The sequence below is a fragment of the Haemaphysalis longicornis genome, unplaced genomic scaffold (genome assembly GCF_048455015.1).
Source record: "Haemaphysalis longicornis isolate Haplotype H1 unplaced genomic scaffold, Haemaphysalis longicornis Haplotype H1 scaffold_9, whole genome shotgun sequence".
Taxonomy (NCBI): Eukaryota; Metazoa; Arthropoda; class Arachnida; order Ixodida; family Ixodidae; genus Haemaphysalis; species Haemaphysalis longicornis.
The window spans coordinates 129,637,900-129,653,530 of record NW_027526460.1 but is presented as its reverse complement, the minus strand read 5'-3'; the positions used below and the strand labels follow the sequence as shown (position 1 = coordinate 129,653,530).

General features: G+C 48.3%; 1 protein-coding gene across 1 annotated transcript; it reads right to left on the bottom strand.

Moving 5' to 3' along the window:
- Nucleotides 1-8,259: 8,259 nt before the first annotated feature.
- On the bottom strand, nt 8,260-14,616 carry LOC144151954 (NADH-cytochrome b5 reductase 3-like). The gene is made up of 3 exons (XM_077683141.1): nt 14,418-14,616; nt 11,227-11,492; nt 8,260-8,497 (listed from the first exon to the last, which is right to left on the bottom strand). The coding sequence occupies exons 1-3, from the start codon at nt 14,568-14,570 to the stop codon at nt 8,260-8,262; spliced, it is 657 nt and encodes a 218-aa protein (XP_077539267.1). The 5' UTR covers nt 14,571-14,616.
- Between the last annotated feature and the right edge of the window lie 1,015 nt (nt 14,617-15,631).

The following is a 15,631-nucleotide window of genomic DNA, read 5'->3' as shown; positions in this document are numbered from 1 at the left end:
GGGGTCCGGCAGTGAAGGTGCGCCGCCATGATGTCCTTGTTGTGGGGACCATGGAGGTACACACGACAACAAGGTTTCCGCCGGCACCAGTGGCTCCCTTTGGCTGTAGCAATGTGTTGAGAACGCGGCACAGTCTTGGGCGGGCGAAACAGCAGTGCCGAAAAGGCTTAAGGGTATCAGACAAAAGTAAAGCAGACGAAACAAATTAAACGAAACTTGTACGTCGAGAACGACGTGTCGCGCAAGCACAGAACAGGTCTTTTCCTACAGCGGAACCGGAATCCAGACCATTGGTTTTAACACGCGAAATTCGAACCAGCAATAAACAGAGACGCAATGGTTATTGATCTGGGGCAAACCGCTTACCTATGCGCTGTTAAAAAAGGGAGGTCAGGGCCATCTGGTCCTTCCTTTATCTGTAATCACAAACCACATAATCCTTCCCACAGCAGTGTTACTTCCCTGATAACCCACAACAGTTAACTTCAGAAAGACACTTAACACTAAATACTACATATCCGGAGTGATGCGGAAGAGTACATTTTCAAACTGTGCTATCCTGGAAGTCTAAATGTATGTGTGGGGTGAGTATGCCATCTCTTGTTGAGACAACACCTTCGTCATCAAATGGGCATCTATGCCTGGAGCGCAACTTTCGCGTCGCCGTAATTGCGGTGGTGTGCGGCTGGTGGTGGTGTTAGCTGCAGAAAGTGGGTTCCTCTTTGCTCGCCGTGTTTCGTTGTATCTTATTCTCAGGCGCACTACCATGGGCGACAAATACATCTTTGCGGGTGTGTGAGGATGATAAATCCCAATTTATCATCCTCATAATCCTCAAATTCACTGCGTATTTTTTTTTACTTGTGGCCATAAAGCTCCTATAGCTCACATGTAGAACATGTCATATGCTAGCTTTAACAGCGTTGCATTTAAGTCCTGTAACAAACATTCGCTTTTTTCTCAAACTTGCTTTAGGCGGATTAGGCTCATTCCGAAAAAAGACCGCCTCAAATGTAGGGGCTATTAACCTGCTACACTAAGGCTTAAGCATTAGTTTTCTTTCGTTTGACACATTTTAGATATTCAGTTTTGGGCGGAATGATGCGACACCTTTGCTCGTCGCATGCCTCGTATAGCATTGGCTGCGTCGACGTCCTAGCGTATCCCCACTCATAACTCACGTGGAACGGGGGGCGTCGCTGTTGCATTAAAATATGCAGTACACAGATCAACAATTTAGAAAGACGCTTAAAGGACCATGATGACAAAACCCAAGTTTGTTATTCGAAAGATTACGTGTTTTATAGAACCCAAGCGCTTGTCCGAATGCAAACGATGCTTTATTGACTGAGAAATTTATTAATTTAAGGTTAAATTTTGATTTTCCCGCTAAATCATGCGTTTTCATGGTCTGCAATGACATCAAAGGCTTTGTTTACCGTTAGTGAACCTAGATGGCCCCACCACACCACGGCAAGCCGTTTTCTGCCTTTAGTTTGTGAACGTAATTTTGTACCTGGCTTGTTTTGTTCATGGAGACAATCGTTTCGTGAAACATGGTGTTCGCTCGACAAATACGGTCACGTAAGACATCGTCGCTTGCGTCAATCGGCCAGTGTCGTCTGAAACAACTCCAAAGCACCGCAGTCCTGTGCAGCTAAACAAAGCATGGTGCGCGCAGTACCAACAGCAGCATACGCATCGGTACTTCTATGCTTACGTGTGCTTTCGTAACTTCCACTGTTTGTACCACCAGTCTCAGGGCTTTCAAAAGAATGTGCCCTATATTTAAGCGCAAATAGCTCGTTCGGCAAGCTTATAAGCTCTGCCTAATTTGTGTTTGCTTTTTCCGCCCTCCGCCAATCACAGAGCTGTCTGGTATGACATCGTAGGTTCTGTTGCGGGAAATGAGCTAGTGGGTCGCATGACCATACCCTTTTTTCCTAATTATGTAGCTTATTTGAGCGAAGTTTACGTTAAAAGTGGTGTCAGCATCATTCTAACGAGGCAATCTTTTGAATGAACCAAACTTGTGTTTTCTCTTCATGGCTCGTTTAAGGTATTGTTGCGGGTTTGTTGTCGCTTCCGACGTTTGTGGAAGTCTCGCGTTGTCTCAAGTCTGCATAATGTTCCCGATTGCATCGTTAAAATTCAGTTTCACGTTGTATTGATTCCTCTTCCTGTTGTCGACTACGTCGTAAACTAGCCCGGCACTTCTTCGGCGTTAGGCAAGTGCTGGTTTTTCTGGGTACAGGTGTGAAGGGAGCCTGCTTGTTTGTGGTTCCTCATTTTTTCCGAAACTCACTTCCTTGGGCATCTACATTATGTAGCGTCTATATAAGTAGACGCTACAAAACCCTTTCTTGTTGTTCCTAGACCTTTATTAAAACATTATGGAGGTTTTGAGCCATGTGGTAAACAGGGGAGAGCGGGGAGGTTCTTTGAGTGCAAGTGATTGGGCCTGATTTGTCAGTCTTGATGATAATTCATTTTATCCCTTTGCCGATTCTATATAGATGAAGTGCATGACTCTAGAAGTTTAGCAGCCTATAGCGCGCTGCGTTGCGCATGGAAGAACATTTTTAACAACGAAGCCGTTTAGCAAATCGTATTTATTTGTGTCCGCACTTAAAAATGCCAAGAAATTGCCGAGCGCACGCAGGTGAGCCTGGGTTTCGTGGCGACGGTCCGGCAGTTACAATAACCAAGAAAATGCTTTTACGAAACAGTTAACACAACCATGAAAATGCTTTTACATTATGGCGATTAACATACCCAAGAAGCGTGGGCCTCGCCAGTACCGCCCAGCGTCCCCTGCGCACGTTCGTCAAGCCACGCATACCCACTTAGAAAGATTGGCCACGTTTACGGCGACCACCCGGCAGTTGAAAAACCCAGTAAAATGCCGGGCGCCGTTGTGTGCGTGCTCGCAGCCACCGCCCATCGTACATGGCAGCCCCTGTCAAGCCAAGCATATCACTTTGGGAGATTGGCCATGATTGACCAAAAAAAAAAATCTCCAGCGTTCACCGTGATTGCGGCTACAGTTGCTCGGAACGAGAAAGACACGTCGTAGTGTACGCCTCTGCAAGGTGATGTCCAATTATTAACAGTTCCAGGACAAAAAAGCTCACGCTTATAGCAAAAACTATAAAGTGAAGGTCGTTGCGGCCAAGAATAAGAAGCAAATAGGCTGCACTCGGGAACTTAAATCGTGGGCTTTGTGATCGTCGTGAAGGTTGCATACCGCTTCTCTACCTTCCAGTCTTGATGCGAATTCACCTATGGCATGTAGAGCATGGTTGTTGAGAAATAGAGGTGTTGGGATATGAGGTGATGGGCAGAACAATTGCACACCAAGGGTGAGGGGTAGGTCGACGTCGCTGCCAAAAAAATTTCCCCGCATTTCCCCGAGGGGAAGAATGTGAAAGTGCGAATGCACGAGTTGAATTTGCGCGGTTCGGTAATGTTCGCGAAAGAGAGATCACACACACACACAACTACAAAGAAAGAAAGATGCATTTATTCACAGACACCTATTTGTGTTGTCGTTGTACTTGATTGCTAGAGCGGATCTCAGCTTTGAAATTTCGTGTCAGTACTCCTTTAAGCGGGTGCATTAGCCCTTCTCACGCCCGATTCCTGGCCAATCCCCCACGTGGGTATGTGCCATGCACAGACACCTATTTGTGTTGTCGTTGTACTTGATTGCTAGAGCGGATCTCAGCTTTGAAATTTCGTGTCAGTACTCCTTTAAGCGGGTGCATTAGCCCTTCTCACGCCCGATTCCTGGCGAATCCCCCACGTGGGTATGTGCCATGTCAGCGGCCAGGCAGCGCGCGCCCATCTCCCCCCGTTGCCAAGGAAGACGAGGAGCGCGCGCACCTGCAGCTGTTGCTATGTGGACGGACGGCGGTCGCCGGAATTCAGGGTCGCTTATAAAGTGCATTCGCACTTAATACTAATTGATGAATTCCCCGTGAACCTCTGACGGGCGCTGCCATCGTCCCTCGTAAGCCTCTTCAGCGGGTACAGGAGAATTTTGGGGGTATGTGGACGTTTTGACCTACGCAATTTTTAAGCAATATCGCACACACACTGGGCACCTCCCTTGGCATAACTCTCCATAAAGGATTTCATAAATTGCTCTGCGAAGGGCTCTGTTGGAACGTTTTGGTTGTATGGTCACATGTTTTTTTTTATTTGTGACCAGATTGTTTGAGAGAAAAATACGCCTCTACTTGGTAAAAATGCATGCTGATATTTAGCTGTAAGTGACATTATCCGTGTTTGTGCACCTATACCTGTATCACCTGCAATTGATATTTCCCGCTTCTGTCCATTACGTTTTTATTGGACCCTGCACTAGCCTTTGGCTGTGGGTTCGATCAGCACTTGTAACCTTCATGTCACGAATGGTAATAAACGTTCAATCAATCAATCAATCAATCAATCAATCAATCAATCAATCAATCAATCAATCAATCAATCAATCAATCGATCGATCGATCGATCGATCGATCGATCGATCAATGAATCAATCAATCAATCAATCAATCAATCAATCAATCAATCAATCAATCAGTCAATCAATCAATCAATCAATCAATCAATCAATCAAGCCGATAAACTACCCCTGAGGCCACTCTCGCAAATTGCGCTTCTGCACAGAATTGCCCAGGAGCGAAGTGCACCTACTTGCGGCTGCGCTGACCGAGAGCAGGCTTTGTGCTTGGCCACATGCAAGTGCCCGGTACGCGTAGCCCGCCTGCACTTTCATTTACCCGAATTTAGGTACACGAACACAAGCCGATAGTGGCTTTCGGTCGCACGAAAGCTCTATTACTGCAATTAGAGCTTTCGTAGACTACTACCAGAGTCTTTCAATGTTTTACTGGTCACGAAACTTCGGCGCTCGTTTCATATAGGGACCGCGCGCGCCGCTACAGGCGCCACCGCCGCACGAAGGTCATGCAGCCGCCGCGCGTGCGGCGTATTGGCCAGCTCTTGGCGTGCAAATGCTTGCTGCTTTTGGTCTCTGCGCGCTGATTAAGTGTGTTTTTTTGCGTAGTAGTTAGCGATGAACAGTCCAGTCATTGTGTATATCACCTGCCTTCAATGGGGTTTTATTTTTCTAAGTAAATTACCGTTGACTTAGGCCGCGAACGGCAATGGCTTCTGTGTGCTCTGGCACAAGCGCTGCGCCGTCGTGTTTACGGATTTTAAAATCTATATTGCTTCTTTTAGTAAAGCAAAGTTGTAATTACCACATATAGGGTAGCTCTGTAAAAGAATACAATACAAAGATAAAAGAATACAATAAAAATACAATAAAAGAATACAATAAAAAGAAACTGAAAGAAACCAAGTACGCGTCGTTAAGACTACGCTTAATGAATCCGTTGATTGCTCTGGAATGCACAGAACGCTAAAAGAGATAGCCCAATAGTATTGTCGTTTCGGTGAGTGGGTACATACTTGAGAACACCTAAACACGCTGCAGAAACGCGAAGGATCAAAAAATTTCCCCGCATTTCCCCGAGGGGAAGAATGTGAAAGTGCGAATGCAGGAGTTGAATTTGCGCGGTTCGGTAATGTTTGCGAAAGAGAGATCACACACACACACACAACTACAAAGAAAGAAAGATGCATTTATTCACAGACACCTATTTGTGTTGTCGTTGTAGTTGATTGCTAGAGCGGATCTCAGCTTTGAAATTTCGTGTCAGTACTCCTTTAAGCGGGTGCATTAGCCCTTCTCACGCCCGATTCCTGGCCAATCCCCCACGTGGGTATGTGCCATGCACAGACACCTATTTGTGTTGTCGTTGTACTTGATTGCTAGAGCGGATCTCAGCTTTGAAATTTCCTGTCAGTACTCCTTTAAGCGGGTGCATTAGCCCTTCTAACGCCCGATTCCTGGCCAATCCCCCACGTGGGTATGTGCCATGTCAGCGGCCAGGCAGCGCGCGCCCATCTCCCCCCGTTGCCAAGGAAGACGAGGAGATTCCTGGCCAATCCCCCACGTGGGTATGTGCCATCTCCCCCCGTTGCCAAGGAAGACGGGGAGCGCGCGCACCCGCAGCTGTTGCTATGTGGACGGACGGTGGTCAACGGAATTTAGGGTCGCTTATAAAGTGCATTCGCACTTAAAACACGAAGAGATATACGTTGCACCATGTGTCTTTCTGCATCCACGCTTTGCAATACTTGAAAGAACAGGAAGCGAAAAAAGAACAATAAACTTAATAAAACTGATCTTAACACACGCAACAAAAAATTTCAATCCACGTAGCCAAGAACGAAGCAAAGCTTCTCTGAACGCAGCGAGCTAGCGATCTCCTGCACTACAAAAGACTAGAATGAAACACAAACGTCGAAGAAGCAGTTTGCAGTGTGACGTGCACAGATGAACGTCGATAAAGTGAGTTGCGCGGCGTTTGCTATGCATGCATTACTCTCGGCAGGGCCGTACCCAGAGGGGGGGTTTGGGGGTTCGAACCCCTCCCGAAATCTTTTCCAGGCAGCACGTAAACAATACTTACTGTTGCTTTCAGCAAAAATACCCCCTTCCCAAAATTCATAACCCCCCCCGAAAAAAATTTCTGGGTACGGCCCTGACTCTCGGAACGTTATTAATTTCATATCCATGGAAATGGGATCGAGAACATTGTCGAAGAAACAAAAAATCAAGTTAGCGACAAGGTGGCACCCTTTCCATATCAAACAATATTGCCTGACGGGACGTACGACAAACAGAGCAAATGGGCGCTCCGGTTGAAACGCCAGATAAGAAACCGGAATCGGCCACGCGCGGTTACAAAACAAACCAAATAAACCCTAAGGGATAATTCACGGAAATATGAAAAGTAAAAGCACAAGGACGTCACAAAGCTGTTTTTGGTATTGGTTGTAGGGTTTAACGCGCCGACGCAACGCAGGCGATGAGGCGCGCCGTAGTGGAGGGCTCCGGATTAATTTTGTCCACCTGGGGATCTTTAACGTGCGCCGAAATCTCGTACGCACGGGCATTTTTGCTTTTCGCCTCCATCAGAAAAGCGACCGCCGCGGCCGGGAACACAAATCTGTTTTACATGCGAGCCTGAGCGCAAGGTAATACAAGTTTGCAAACAGGTAATGGAGCACCGGTACAACCTGACTGATATGACAAAAATCCGGCTTTAAGTTAGCCTTGTACAATTCTAGGTCCACGATGCTCTCAAAATGATACATTGCTTTTTCCATTCTCACACACAGTGCATTTCCACACACTGTCACACACTTATAATCGAAGCTGAAATCTCCCGTTGCTTGCCTTGGAATGGCGCGCCTCCAATTCTCACGCAGCTGCCCGTCGCTCGGTCAACAGAACAAGGAAACATTTTCTGTGGTATCGTTGTACAAGGAACGAAATCCCGGTACCCAACACATGTTCGGCATCGTCGTTGCACTACTTAAGTCTCATCACAAGAGCGCGATATGCACGTCACATTTTTTTACCGCACAAAACAAACAAAACTCGCCGCGGCTCCGCCGTTCGAGCCAGCGCAACGCCGCCCGAGGAGTGACCTCAGTGAGAGGGTGGCGCCACCGCGCGGCGGCCAAACGCAGCATATGAAGCTCTCCCATTGAGTTACGGAGCAGTTTCGTGACCAGTAAAGCATTGAAGGACTCTGCTACTACTAAAAACCTATATTTAAAAAAAAACATATATTTTTAATTTAAAGAGCACTATTAGTACTACAAACGTATTAACTTTTTGCCTCAAATATGCATATTGTTGCTCAACACTGTTGACAAGTATGACGTATGGTACAGGTTACACTAGCTTTGAAAGGTTACGCCTACATAAGCTACTTGCTTCAGAATTGTTTCATCTTATACCCAGGGGGGCTGCATCTAGCAACAGGCGGGCAGACAGGCAGACAGGCAGGCAGACAGACAGACAGACAGACAGACAGACAGACAGACAGACAGACAGACAGACAGACAGACAGAACAAAATTTTCGTTTTTCGGGTTTGAAGTTACCCAAGAAAACTATATCGTCTTTAATTTAATGCAGGCACCGAAATGCCTGCGCGCACTAATGTTAATTGTGCGAAGCACTCAACGCCATTATAAAGTTCCCGTTCAGATGAGGATAGAAGTGGCAGTATTGCTTGCTAAACGCGGACAATATCGAAGCCGACGTCTTGCCGCTGTTGGTTTAATTTTGACACCCGCTGAGTAGCAGGGGATTGGCGGCCGTCCGTGTCAGTTAGTAGAAGAGAACCCGGTCGCCCGAGTGACCGATCTTTCTCAGGCCCGGTGCGCACACGTCGCCTAGCAGCTTGGGAGGGCCGCAGCAGAGCACCAGCGTGCCGGGGTCCGGCTGCGGGAGGTGCTCCGCCATGATGTCCTTGTTGAGCGGACCCCTGATGTACTCGACGGCGCCGTCTCCGCTCATTTCAGTGGAGCCCTCCGGCAGTTGCACATTGGTCAGCACGTGGCACAGACTGGGAGAAGCAACAGCGACGAAAAGGCTCGAGCCTGACACACATTGGTGAACCAGCTGAATAACTTGAAATAAAACACGTGCGATGACGCCATGGTGTGCAATCGGACAAAATACGGCATTTTCAGGCCAACTCCAAACCCGTACCATGGTTAACTGACGGGCCAAATCCCAGCAGACACTGCGCCAGAAAACTGGCTCAAATTTACCGCTTCTAAATCTAGTTGCCAGGAGGGAAAGCAAAGATTATGAACTTAGTGATGTGTGAAAGTTTGCCTTTGCTGGAGGTTTCGAAGCCTGCCATGTAGCTATATGTACTCGAAGGTTGGATTCATCCTTTCGCTTGCGTTGAAGATTACGCACAAACATCCAAGCCGGTGTGCTATCAATCGTGAGAATAAGGAACAAAGGGATGTCGAAGTAGCCATTAAACCCTCGCCTAGTCACGTGGTTCGCTTGCTCTAAAGCGCAGGTGCAGATGGCCTACTCGACGCACCATGATCAGGCGCAGGCACAGCAGCCGTTTCACCCTCGCCTAGCCACGTGGTATTGCAGCGCAACGTCCCAGCGAGCGAAGCGATAAAGAAAGGGGCAAATTGAGCGCCAGCGGCTGAAGCCCACTTGTGACGCGATGAATGTCTTTGAAAGATGTAGATCAGTAGAGTCTTGCTCTAAAAGCCTTGCTAGTGGTTAAGGTTGGACCGCTTAGGCAATGCGCTGCTAAAAAACGCGGCAACTGCCATTCGGTTACTTTCGATTGCGCGGACTCTGTCACGCATTAGTAATCGTCAATTTATAACGTCTGTAAAGATAGTAGCAGCCACCAACCATCACCATGTACGAGTTGCCTCGCAAAGGGTGAATTGCTATGCACAGTGCTCTTGCAGTAATCTCAGTAAATTGATCGCCAGTAGCGTTCTACTCGCAGGTACAGCAACATGGACTAGCACGTTGCGCTACACAAGAACCATGGCTTGACGGCGAAGAATGGGGTAGAGGCATCAAACACGTACGTCAGTGCGAAAGAAACGCACGTTGGGCGTGCTCCCTATGAACCTAGAGTTCCCGTACATAGCTCCCCTAGGGGAGCAGAGTTGCGTGTCCATCTGCCATGTTCAGTTCTAAGTCGTAACGGAAAGCCTCCCATCACGCGTGTAGGAGCCTCCGCAGTGCCCCCGCGTCAAGGGTCGAGGCGAGGAGGAGTCGGCGCATGCGCCTGCCAGCAGCCGCGGAACAGCGCGGCCGCGGCGATGTTCGGCTGCTTATCCGTTGAGCGGCGGTGTCTTGTGCGCAGCACTGAAAGCGGGCTTTTCTGTCGAAAGGTGGAACCCGCGGTATGTGGCAATCAGACGCGCAACTCTTGCGCTGCGCGATACACAGGAACTCTCTCTATATGAACCAGTTGTCGAACGCCACCAAGTGGTAAAAGTAATTCTAGGTGAAGCGTAGTCCTCTCTATTGCACATGCGTAATCAGTTCCCAGTTTATATGTGTGCCCCTTTTCGACTAGTCATCTCTTCAGCCTAATACGGCGGCCCTTACTTTCCAATTTTGACTTCCCCGATGTACAGCCGATAAAACGCTTGTCTATAACAGCGATTTCAACTTCAACCCGCTACATCCGAAAACTGACAAAACATACTCGTTCAAAACATGTCGGAGGCAAAAGCGAAGGGCTAAGACTTCAGAATTCCGCAGTAGTTTTATTCAAATCCCGCTCCGGCGGAGCAGGATAGGGCTGCGAGTACGAACGCTGTGTTATAGACAAGCCTTTTACCGGCTGTACTGAATGGCAGCCACGTAGAGACAAGGTAAAAATATTGTATACGCTTAGCTGTCGCCATCACTTCGCACCACGTCACGTGAGCACATCGCTGTTTGTACTATCTTTACCATCTATAGCTTCTACACTATCTATACCATCTATAACTTCTGTACTATCTAGACCACTCCCGTAAAATCGAACTAATTTTTGCAAAAACAAATAAATATCAAAATTCACCTCTTGTCCTGAGCATTACAGAATGGAACACGTTGCCCGAACACATAGTATCTTCAATAAACTTACCATCTTTTCAAACGGCGTTATTATCATATCTACAAACAGAGCACCTTGCGCAAATAGATGCAGTTTAACTTTATCAATTTCAAGCCCACTGTTACATGTTCCTTCATTGCTCTGTCTGTGCTATGACTTGGTGTTAAATGCTCAAGTGTGTTAAAGTGTTAAATGCTCAAGTGCTGCCTTGCTCTTTTAAAGCACATTTTGTGTTCATTGTTAGCCTGATGTCAAATTTCTCATGCAAAAATTGTATTACTTGCCTTGTATAGGTCAATCTTCTATGTTTTTGTTTGTATACTCTCCGTTCAAGTTTTGCTTTCCTGATCCTCCCCTATGTAATGCCCTACGGGGCTTTTAGGGTATCTAAATAAATATATAAATAAAATAAATAAATATCATCTATAGCATGTCGGACTCTCCCGGCTGCTCTACCACGTGAGAAGGCGCGGGTGAGACGGCTGCTGGAGCGCTGGGCGCCGTTGGGCTGTCTGCGCATTCCCTTCAGCGCAAGCGAGAGGCTGAATGCAATAATCCAGGGCAAAATTTCCCGAAACATTGTGTGCATAGTCCTTAGCTCTTGTTAGTGTTATCTGGATTCAGAAGTGTTAAACCTGGGCCATTTTGCCTCACGCTGTGTGCTAGGTGACTTAAGCCTACTCTGGACTGACCTGAAGTTGCTCTTGAATATCTTCGCATATCTCTCGAGTTCGTCTCGTGCGATGATGTCCTGCTCGCTGGAGTTGACGTCGATCATCATGACGTTTGTTTGGTCTCGGTTGTCTGCGAACAGGTGGCGCAGCAGCTGCAGAATGGGCGTAACGCCGGATCCGGCTGCAATCAGCCCCAGCTGCGTCGCCCTGCGGGGACGCCGACCGTTGACCAATGCGAACTGGCCGCGACCTTCGTACACGAAGTGTCCACGTGGGCCGACGACCTGTTGAGTATGCGTTGAGGCTCAGATTCAAGTCGAAGTTTGGTTTATTGTTTCGAATATTATACCTTTATGAGGTCCAATAGGCGAAGACTGCTACAGGACTTTTTACTTTTAGTACGTGAACAAATGTCAGTTAATGTCCCAGTTAACCGCAACAATATTCCTCGATTAGCAAGAAATACACTCCATGAGGGTCGCTTGGGAAAGTTGGTTGGTCATCGGGACATAAACAGCGCATAGGAAGAGAAAACCAGTAGAGAAGACGACGCAAGCGCTGACTTCCAACTAAAATACATCGTGGGAGTATTCCGAGTTTACACATCGTATGTTGCGTTAGAATTTCTTCACCACGTCTGGCGTACAGCGTCGCATGGCCATATACTTCGCAGTAAAATGTTAGGTTAAGTTTTCGGCTCCAGACTGTTTAGCACAGTCATAGCACAACAGCAAGACCGTACTGCGCAAAGTGACCGAATGGTGCAAAACTTTCTTCTATGAGGGAAAGTTTGACATCCACCTGAATGCAGCAAAGGGGCTACAAATCCAGGACCAGGACGAACTTTCTTCAACTGCGAAGTTTCTGAGAAAGCTGTATAGCTTTCCTTTATAGCCGCTTGCTTGCATTCAGGTGGATGCCAAACTTTCCTTCATAGAAACTTACTCCCCCTTGTCGATTTCCCCTAAAATCTGGTCGAAAACTACCTTCATACCGTTTTACATCGTTGACCATGTTGACTGAAAAAAACCCGCCCGCATCTTCCCACGGGGGGAACTCGAGTAAATGCGTCGCAGAGTGGTGGGGGTATCGCGTGAATGTTGCGTAATTGGGTATGGTTTGGGAATGCTTAATTGTTTTTCGTCTTTATTATTCTTATTTATTGAATGAAGGAGAAGCGAAGGCAAGGAGTGTAAAGTTAAAGTCTGTCTTTATTGCTTGGTGCCGTCAATCAAAGCGTCAAGTCTAGCGAAAGCCAAGCAAAGACGCCCTTGACTGAATTCCGAACGCGCGCTCCGCCGCTTATATACACACCGCCCGCGTTCGAGGGAGAGGAGTACGGGGGAGAGATGCGCATGCGCACACTTCCGTACACAAGCGCGCGAACTTTCCACGCACCCACCACGCCGTTATCACGTGTACACGCCCTGCCGCCGTTACTGTTGATTGATTGATTGTAGGGTTTAACGCGCCGACGCAACGCAGGCGATGAGGCGCGCCGTAGTGGAGGGCTCCGGATTAATTTTGACCACCTGGGGATCTTTAACGTGCGCCGAAATCTCGTACACACGGGCGTTTTTGCTTTTCGCCTCCATCAGAAAAGCGGCCGCCGCGGCCGGGAATCGAACCCGCGACCTCGTGCTCAGCAGCGCAACCGCCGTTACTGTTGAGCGCGACGCGGCGCACGGGTAGCTACGACGCATGCGCGCACAGACGCGCTCCCCCCGCACCGCCGCAGCTGTTGTTGAGAGCGACGGAGCGCACGGGGTACACGCACTCCTCCCGCAATACCGCACCTAGCTGTTGTTGAGAGCGAGGAGGGTACGGGGGAGAGACGCGCACCTGCGCCTCGACGCGACGCGCATGCGCAGTGAGCATGTGGACGGCGCCGACAACATCGACGAGTGACATTACGAGCCTAAGAAATGCTCCGCATTTAAAAAAACATATATATAGAGAGTCCTATGGTAGCGGGGCAGTGGTTACACAATTGTCGAAGACAGAATAAATCAGGCACAGCTAGGATTCTCTACCGCTGCTCGTCTTTAATGTGTTAGCTTTATTCGAGGTACCTTCCCATAGCTTAAAGAAATTCGAGGTACCTTTCCATTGGTGGCTACTAAGCCAGATAGCAGGCTGCCCTTAGGCAGTGGTGCTCCCAAGGAGGGGGGAGAAGGAAGCGATCGCCCCCCCCCTCCCCCCCCCCCCCCCCCAGAGAGGTCCTCAGCTTCTTATTTCTAGTTTTTTTAAGCATTCCACTTGCGCGAGGTTAAATCCCACTTGTGCGAGGCCGCAGACGTGTTGCGACCGTCATAAATGCGGGCTCTAGCCAGCCGTTGCACCACTGCCTAAGGGGCGCCAAAAACCACCCTGTCGCTAAGTGATTTGTGCGTTCACAATGCATACGCGCACACGCCTGCATGGTTATCACCTCCTCCGCAGAATTGGCGGAAGTACGGGAGCGGTTATTTATTCGTCCCCTCCCAGCCCCCCCCCCCCCCCCAAAAAAAAAAAAAATCGCCCCCCCCCCCCCAAAAACCAATCTCTGGGACCGCTATACTGCCCTTAGGGACAGGGAATCCGGGATTAGTAGCCACATAATACTTCTCAACAAAATTACGCCATCCTGAACATGCTGCACCGCCCTCGAAGCGCAAAACATGTTAGTGAATATCAGTTCCGATTCCCGATGTGCAGTGTTAAGCTGTGTAATGTTAGTCCTAATAACACAGTGGGCCACATCACCGGAAGGCCGGCTGTCTGGCACCACCGGAGGACGAGAGAAACACCGTTTAGAATGAAGCTCCAAGCTCGTGAACTGGCTAAGGCGGAATCGGCGTTGGTGTAACCATCCGGCAAGAGCGAACGGAGGCACAGCGGAGGGCGAACGTACGGCGATAGTGTAGATAGTGTCACCAGAAACGCAAAGGTAGAGGGTACAGCGGTTGCGAAATAAGGGGAGCGGAGGAGGAGAAATGGCGGGAGAGTGAGGGGGAACAGGCTGAGGAACCTACGGTTGTTTTTTCACTAATGTACGATCGTTATATTGCGGAGCCGACCACTTTAACAACGCCGTTATCAGGCTATATTCGCAGCTTTTCACTGCAAACATACCCACTCCCTGAAAGGACAGGACCGTTAAATTGTGCAGCTAAATGAATTGGTAAGTTTCAGGCGCTTTAAAGGGTTAGTTTTGCAGGTTGCCTTACCTGAACTGTGTCGCCAGGCTTTAGCTGGTTCAGGAACTGGGACATGATGCCGCCACGGAGATGGTCTTCGTTCACGCCGGGTTTGTACACCTTGACCATGAGGTCGAAGCTCCCTTTGTGGTCAGAGAGAGTTACGGGCGTGTAGGGTCGCATGACTTGGCGGCCGTTGATGTTGGCCTGGATCAACACGTGCTGGCCGGTACGAAGGCCCAGTTTCTGCAACGTGCCAAGATAAGCGAGGAGCAGGAGGATAAACATCTTTATTGTGTAGTAAATTTGTGGCGTCTTCAGGAGGTGGAGTCCTCAGTCCAGCACCCCATATGCTATTCCAGCCGCTACAGCCCACTCCACCAGTCGAAGCTGGTCGGAAAGGAATGAGCTGGACAGGGCGCGCCTCCAGAGCTCGGGAGAGTTGTACGGATTCGGTTTGGGGAGAGGGTGGGAGGGGCATCCATCAACCATGTGGAAAAGAGCACAGTATGCTCCACAGAAGCGAGTTCAGCCTAGTTGACGTGGCAAACTCAATCGCATTTCTGGCTATGCGACACAGTGGATACGTAGGGAGTCGAAGCAACATGTTTCAATACCAACAACGTACTAAGGAATTGTTACTCTCCTGTACACGTACGTCGCATGCAGAAGACGTGTTTTTGTCAACGATGCGCCCAGGCATTGAAGAATGCCATTTACAATAAAACACAATATGAAAAACCATACTTTATTTTAAAGACTATGAGGAACATTAAGGACCGCATGGCCTCCATAGAGAATACCACCATCATTCGATTTGCCATAAATTTAGGTTATGCAAAGCAAGATAACTGTTGGTCATTAAAGGTAACAGAGTGGATCCCTAAAGAACGCAAGCGTGGCACGGAGCGGCAGAAGGTTAGATGGACAAATGAGATCAAGAAGTTTTCGGGAATAGATTAGATTGGTCGCAGTTAGTACTGGGCCGGTATAATCGGAGATCTATGGGAGAGGCCTTTGCCTTGCAGTGGGCGTAGATATGCTTATAATGATGATGATGATGGTGACGGCGGCATCGCTGTGCACTAACTAAAAAGTGTTGTTTACCGAACTGTATTAATGTCAGTTATATCAAACTTATTACGTGTATTTGGTTTCTCGATTCAGACTTTAATAACAAATAACGAACGGTTTTGTTGTTTGAGAGCTCTCCCTGTCGCAAGACGCTACGCAACCCCATTCTA

Excerpts from the sequence above, each read along its gene's own strand:
- LOC144151954 (XM_077683141.1), bottom strand. The coding sequence starts at position 14,570 with ATGCGACCCTACACGCCCGTAACTCTCTCTGACCACAAAGGGAGCTTC. Across the intron at positions 11,493-14,417 it reads AGCCTGGCGACACAGTTCAG|GTCGTCGGCCCACGTGGACA; the intron begins GTAAGGCAACCT and ends CATACTCAACAG. Across the intron at positions 8,498-11,226 it reads ATATTCAAGAGCAACTTCAG|TCTGTGCCACGTGCTGACCA; the intron begins GTCAGTCCAGAG and ends TGCTTCTCCCAG.